This window comes from Xiphias gladius, chromosome 7 (genome assembly GCF_016859285.1).
Source record: "Xiphias gladius isolate SHS-SW01 ecotype Sanya breed wild chromosome 7, ASM1685928v1, whole genome shotgun sequence".
Taxonomy (NCBI): Eukaryota; Metazoa; Chordata; class Actinopteri; order Istiophoriformes; family Xiphiidae; genus Xiphias; species Xiphias gladius.
Genome location: NC_053406.1, coordinates 13,371,916 through 13,379,036, shown reverse-complemented (window position 1 = coordinate 13,379,036; position 7,121 = coordinate 13,371,916). Strand labels below are relative to the sequence as shown.

Below are 7,121 nucleotides of genomic sequence, written 5' to 3'. Positions count from 1 at the left end.
TTAGTTTGCAAACACCTGTATTTCTCGGCTTTCTGTCTTTTTCTTGTGGCTCCCTTTGTTTTATAACCTTTCTTTAATTTCTTTTAGCTACTACCAGTGACAGCCCCTCCACCTCCTCCACATCGTAATTATTTGGCTCAAAAGAATTTGATATCTTTATACTTATTTTATATGTATACATACAGACGAGTGTGGCAAAAAAAAAAAAAATAATAATTTCACTGTTTTCATGTATTCACTTTGCAGCAGCTGATCACAGTATTTCAAAACCATATATTTTTTAAAAATTGTCTGGAAAAGGTCCAATCAAAATGTCCACCCTTTTAGAACATCTTGCACACAGAAGTGCCTGTTGGAAATTTGCTGTACTGAGCCACTTGAATCATTAAGCTAACTTTAAAGCTAAGAATGACACACACACACACGGGAATTAAATATTGCAGGTAAAACTATTTTCCATCGAGCCTGGGGGGGCCCTCACGCAGTTTTCAGGACCGCTGGGTCTGGTGAAAACAGCTCTGGGCTGACTCTCAGGGGCGTGGGAGTGGCTAACGCAAGTTTTAGGTTTTAAATCCACACGTGGTCCGGGTCTTGGGCTTGTTTGGCACCGCAGACGCTGCTGGAAACTTCGAGCCAACTCATGCCAGCGAGTTGCCCACGTTTATCACTGCGGGGGCAGACGGGATCGGACGAAGCTTTTCATAACTCAGCAAAATGCCATCTTACCCCAAACTCAACCAGTTTGCTGACCTGGAAGAGATGATGTGCAAGGTAAACGAAAAGCGCAAAGAAAGTTGAGCGGAGAGTGGAGCAAAAATCGGCTAGGTCAGTGGAGGGGTTAATGTTAGCTTAGCTAGCTACTCTGCTAACTTTACGCTTGTTTGCTCTCTTCATCTGTTCCAGTCACCTTCTTTTAGCTGAGTCTCTAGCTGCGGTGTTTTAACTGTTTGTTGTTAACCAGGGGCTTAATCGAGCCCCCGAGGGTTTTATGTGATTTGAAAGTTAGTCCGGACCCGAGGATAACTTGTCTCAAAGTGGGAGCCTCGTTGAGGCTGGTGTTACAGTTCATCGCAGCATGGGCCCATTAAACTGCCTACTTATTAGCCAGCCCGGTCGTTGAGTCTGAGTTGAACTAGTTTAGCTAGAAATCTGCCACCACTGGTGACCTGGCAGGTTACAAGTGATATCGGTGGCTTGCAAACGGTAGACGACGCCAACAGGTTGAATCAAAACACCCCCGTAAACAACCGGAACTTTTTGTGCTTAAAAACAACCAAAAGTTGCTAGTCGCAGTTGTCAGGCTGCGCTGACAGCAAGGAGATGTTTAACTCTGTAACTGGGAATTAAAGCAAGTAATGCAATGCTATTATTATTATCCTTATTATTACCATTATTATTATTATCATTATTTTATGATGACGAGGGCTTTAACTGTACTATACTGCGGTGTATAGCAGCATGCTGTAAGTCGTGCTTACCTGTTTTCATCTCAATAGAAGATGCAAGTATGTGTAGGATGCCAGGTTGAACCTTGGAGGTCTTGTTAAGTGTGGATTTAAAAAGGTAGGAAAGATTGTTGCTGGATTTTGATACAGTTTGTGCAGGAATTACGGGTGGTTAGCTGTTAGTCTGCAAATGCATCTGGCAAGTTTTTAAAAGAACCGCAGCTGTGTAGCAGCAATTCAGATGTTGTTGTTGTTGTTGTTGTTTCAATTTTCAACTCAGCTTATTGTTGTGGCCAGTCTGAACAGTCCTATAGCTGGTCACCGAGATAAGCACATCAGGGTTTTAACTACTCCTCTGCCAATACAGTACTGTACAGTCAAGGTTTACCACACTGGGTTTTACAGCGTTACTGCTCTGCCTTGAGTATTGCATCAGAGTGTGCTCTTATCTATTTCTGAATCTTCATTTTTGTCTTATGGCTGTTTGCATAAGACAATCGATGCCTGTTAGGCCCTGAGAGGAAATTTATACTAGACAACATTAAGATGATCAAAATACAAACAGAAGAGGGTGGGTCACACTGTACATATTGCTGACTGAAGTACCTATAGCTAACTTCATCTGCGTCTGTATCACATGACAAAAAACAAAACAAAACACTGTAGGGGTTGACAGAAGTTCACAAAAATTGAACATTTGGCAAAAGTTCACATTTTTCGTATATTCTTGTACAACAATATTTAGTATCCATTAAATTCAGTTCTTTATACATAAATTTATTCAGGGTGCCAGACACAAAAAAAACCCTCATATTTCAAGTAATACCTACCAGAAATCACACTCACAAACATAAAATGTTATGTAAAAAAAAGCACAACTGTGTTTCAATTGTTCTGTAGTTTCTGTCAACACATGTCAGTTAATAGACAAGTGCAATCACTGGACAAAGAACATCCCGCAGTGATTTTTGAAAATGAATCACCGGATATTCATTGTAAAAGTTATGGGCTAATGTTGTGTTGTTGTCTGTTCTTGTCTGTCTATACAGCAGTTACTCAGTCTCGACCTGAGGGAGTCAAACAGACCGCTACCATCCCTCAGTCTGGCTATGAGAACACCAGGTTACATCGGTCAGCCACGTGGCAACACATCGTTTTCCCTCTCGTCTCTCTCCTGTCTCCCCACTGACCCTTCAGACAGTGTATTTCTGACTTCCAGCCAATGGGGGCAGCAGTCAGAGAGCCCGCTGCCCTCCCTGCTAGCTAATTCCTCCCAGTGGGGAAAGTCAGGCTTCCTTGCCCAGCGTTCCGTCAGCATGGTAGAGACCAGCAGCACTGCAGCAGCAAGTCTAGGCTGGCCCGGGACTGACATAAAGCACTCCCAAAGAGACATCAGCCCCACTGCACTGAACACTAGCTCCTCCTCATCCACATCATCTGTTTCCACCTCCTCTTCCTCATCACGCTATAAGACTGAACTGTGCCGTTCTTTCACCGAGAATGGGTTGTGCAAGTATGGTGGGAAGTGCCAGTTTGCTCACGGGCCAGAGGAGCTGCGGGATCTTAGCAGGCATCCAAAATACAAAACTGAGCCGTGTCGTACGTTTCACACCATCGGTTTCTGCCCCTATGGGATCCGCTGCCATTTTGTCCACAACAGTGAGGAAGAAAAGAAGCACTCCTTCTCTCGTTCCTCCTCGTCCTCTTCCTCCTCCTCAAGCATTCCCCAGCAGCCACCTTGCTCCTCTCACACACACAGACCTCCTCTCGTCAGACAGAGCTTCAGCTTTGCTGGGTTTCCCTCTGCTCCTCAGCAAGCCATTCAGCATGCCCTCACTGCTCATCCTCCTCCTGCCACCGCCTCTTTCACATCTGCTCCCTCAGCCTCTCCTCCTTCCTGCGCTGACATCACTGACCTCCTCTCTCATGCCTTCCTGGAGATGGACTCTGCCTTCGAGGCCTCCCCTTCCCCTCAGCACCAACCCCCAGTGGGCCAGGCCAATGCAACAGATCCCCGGTCTCCATTCTTGCCTTCCCCAGACTCCGGCTGCTCTCCATGTGGGCTTTCTCCGACTGACTCCCCTTCCCTGAGGCAGAGTCCCAGTGCTACTGGGGTCTTTTCAGGGCCACTGGGTGCCCGATCCCTGTCCTACACCTCTCTGTCAGATCAGGACCAAGATGGAAGCAGCTCTGCTAGCTCACTCAGTGGCTCAGAATCTTGCGGTGGCATTAATGAAGGCAGCGGCAGACGCCTGGCTGTATTCAGTCAGCTCTCTGTTCCTGAGGATGCTACTGGGTTCTGCCTTTAGGCTGCATTGTGCTGGACCACAAACATACATATTTACATACACTCAGACACAGACATACAGACCCTGGAGAGTCTGTTTAGACACAATATATGCAGCACACACATCCCTGCTCAAGCACACATAATGCTCATACATTTGACACATACAAATTCAGATTCCCCTCTAACACACAGCCACTGGACCGACACCTCACACGTTCTTTGCACCTGTGTGGCGTCAAAGGAAACAAAGACTTTAGTAACTGACTCAGAACGCTGAAAGAGATCACCTGTTAGATATTGGTGGATAAATGCCGCTGTCGTGCGTAAGGGAAGCCACAGTGATGCTGAAACTAAAATGTGTGTTGCCACCAAAACAGAGTACATATCAAGATAGAAGTCTAATAGTGATGGAAGTGTTTGACGCCTTATCAAAAAAGTATGTTGAGATGGCAGATTGTGAGAAACATATTGTAATCACTGTGATTGGCCTCAGTGCCACCTGTTGTTTAGTCCAACCACTCCATTCATATGTACATTTTATCAGTATCTTCAGATTGATCTAAAGAATGTGATAAAGCCAAAGACATCTGTTTGTAGCTCAGACTTTTTGATTATGGTGGGACAAACACACAATATGACCTGTGTTCAGGAGTTGTTGTTTTTCCATTAACTATACACAGTATTGTGTTTTAATAAGCTGGTGAAATTGTCCCCCGCCCCCCCGATAACTGTACAGTCTGAGGTTATGTTTAGATCAATGGCCTTGAACCTGAATGTTACGTTTTTAAACAACTGAAGTGCCTGTAGCGTTATTTAACAGGTCATGTTAGTGTTGAACCAAGATTTCTAGGTGTTTTGGGAGAGAGATGTGTGGAGGGGTTGTGAATCTTTTTTTAAATTTAGTCACATAAGCTAGTGTGAGTTCAGGTCTCTATGTTAAGATGTTGTTCTTCTGTCTGTTGTGCATTGTTGACAGGCTGCCACCAGTAAAATGCCAAATTTACCAAATTTAACCTGCCCTACAAGAGGAAGAAGAGGTACTCAGTTTGAGCTTACAACAAAAGCCAAGTGGGCTTGATCATACTTTTACAAATCCCATGGTAATGACATAATGTTATCTGTATGACTTGTCAGCTGGGAAAACAGGAGATGCAAATTTTATGGGCTTTGATATGTGAAGTGTGCCAGCACAAAACGCAGGCTTTACAGAAATCCATCTAACCTGGGAGTCAAAGATGGACAAACACCTAAATGAGATGCCATCTGTTGGTGTGAGCATAGCTTGGGTTTCAAGGCACTTGGCACAGAAGTTTAGTCAAGTCAAATTACTACTTCATGAAAATGCTGTTTTTTTTTTTTTTTTTACCTTTGGCAAGAAGACTTGTTGCGCTAATGTGTGTTTTTAGATTATCTTAAACACAAACATTCCCAGGAGTGGGATTTTTTTTTTTCCTACCTTGTCCACAGGCAGCACTGGTGTTACATTTTTGATGAATATTCATGTTTTTGTGACTCTCACCTGACCATCTTCCATCTCTCTGTCATTCAGTATTAATTCTTCCTGTTACGACTTTGTACTGTTACAAATGTGAAGCACAGTTACATGTATACCGTGCCCCCGGGTTTGTTGCCTTACTGTGCTAGATCCAGCATACTGTAGGGTTAGGGTATGTATGCTTAGTGTTTTAGAAATGTTACTTGGCTGTTTTGTGTGTTTATGATGTAGTTTGTTAGATGAGCAGACACTGTGCTGTTACTGGTCTATTTAAAATTGCCTTTTCATCAACATGTTTGAGGCCTGTTCAGTGTTAAAGGTGATAATCTTTAGTAAATTAATTTCTTTAATTTATTTTAACGTATTTATAGAGGACTTTGAGTTGTTTATGCTTGTATCAAGTTTAATATATTTGGGTTTCTTTTGCTTTTTTTTGTACTGGAAATAAAGTTTTGTTTTTTTTGTTTTTTTTAATCAACTGTTTTAGTTTATTTTATATATTCACCTTCTCAGGGTTTTACTACATCCTGTAGAGGTAAAATCCATGCACATACAGGCACTTCTGCTCGGAAACCTTGTATTGCGGTGCTGATGCAGCAATGCAGAAGTTACGAGGCTTTTGTAGGTTTCCTTCCCTGTAGAATATGCTGTTATAGTGTATTTGCAACAATGTTAACTCATTTGTGACGTTTTAGATGCAAGTTGCAGGCAGGAAGGAACCAAGCATGAAACCACTGAACTGTCATTTATGGTTTTCATTTTAGATCCTACTTCACCAGTGGCCCAGTACAGATGAGGTTACCTGTATCTGCACACAATGTCAAAACTGAAGATAAAGCTAATACGCTTCACTCTGAAGTTGATATCTCAGACCAGGGGTGTAGTGAGTGATAAGACAATGAGTATTGTTTTGAGCTCTGTGAATTTTAAGAATTTAATTGATTTTTATGGCAGGTGTTTAGTTTCTTCATTATTATTATTATTATTATTGTTATTAGGTTGAGACTCAAGTGAAGTGACTAGATTCATTATCTGAAAACCTAAAAAAATCATCAGATACTGGGACATGGATTTCACTGGATAGCTGCACTGGAAAGAGAGCTTTAAAAATTTCCTTTAGTGTGAATTTTAATTAGTTTATTCTAGTGTGTATTCAGACACTAGAAACCTCTATTTTCATCCACAAGTTACACTACAGAACTGAAACACAACAGACCCTACATATTTCCAGGTGAGACTGCACCGGGGAGCAGAAAATTATTCACTAAATTCCTCCATGATGCAGCCTCTGCCTGAAGATTGTGCTTACAACCCAATGTTGATGATTGCTCCTTGGGTCAATAAAAATCTTAGCAGGTTTTTAAACCTTAAGGCTTTAGCAAGCTTTCCACGTCTTCCCAAATGAGGCAGGAGGAAAGGGTATGAATAATTAAGCAAATGCAAACCATGGACACTGCCGACTAATGTGAGGTCTTAAAGGTTATGAAAATAAGAAATGTGCTACGATGTGGTCTTGCATTTTAAAAGGTCAGGGCCAGTTACACATTTTCTGATTCAAAATTTGCAAATCAAAATTGATTTAAGCCAGTTCGCCCACTCATGCCTGTCCCCGCCCACTGTTCTGTAGGATAGCAGGGCACTGGTGTACATATGTGTGTGTGCGTGTGGGTGTGTGTTGTCATGCCTCTAAGATTTCATGTGGAGATAAGAAGTCTTTTGTTTGGGTTTTAATCTTACCAACCCTAGGCTCCCACCCATTTCCCTTCTCCCTCACTGCCTCCAATGATTCCATCCTTCCCCTTTCACTTTGTTCTTCTCCTTTGCTTCAGTTACATCCCCTCACATGTCCCTCAATGGGACAAACCCTGTTTACCCTGCAAGTAGTAGTTTC

The 7,121-nt window shown here is 42.6% G+C and overlaps 1 protein-coding gene across 1 annotated transcript; it reads left to right on the top strand.

The window, feature by feature from the left end:
• Positions 1-606: 606 nt before the first annotated feature.
• zgc:114130 (uncharacterized protein LOC570332 homolog) lies at positions 607-6,025 on the top strand. Its single transcript, XM_040131689.1, has 2 exons — positions 607-771; positions 2,495-6,025. Exons 1-2 carry the CDS (start codon positions 715-717, stop codon positions 3,752-3,754), a joined length of 1,317 nt encoding a protein of 438 aa, XP_039987623.1. The 5' UTR covers positions 607-714; the 3' UTR covers positions 3,755-6,025.
• The last annotated feature ends 1,096 nt before the right edge of the window (positions 6,026-7,121 follow it).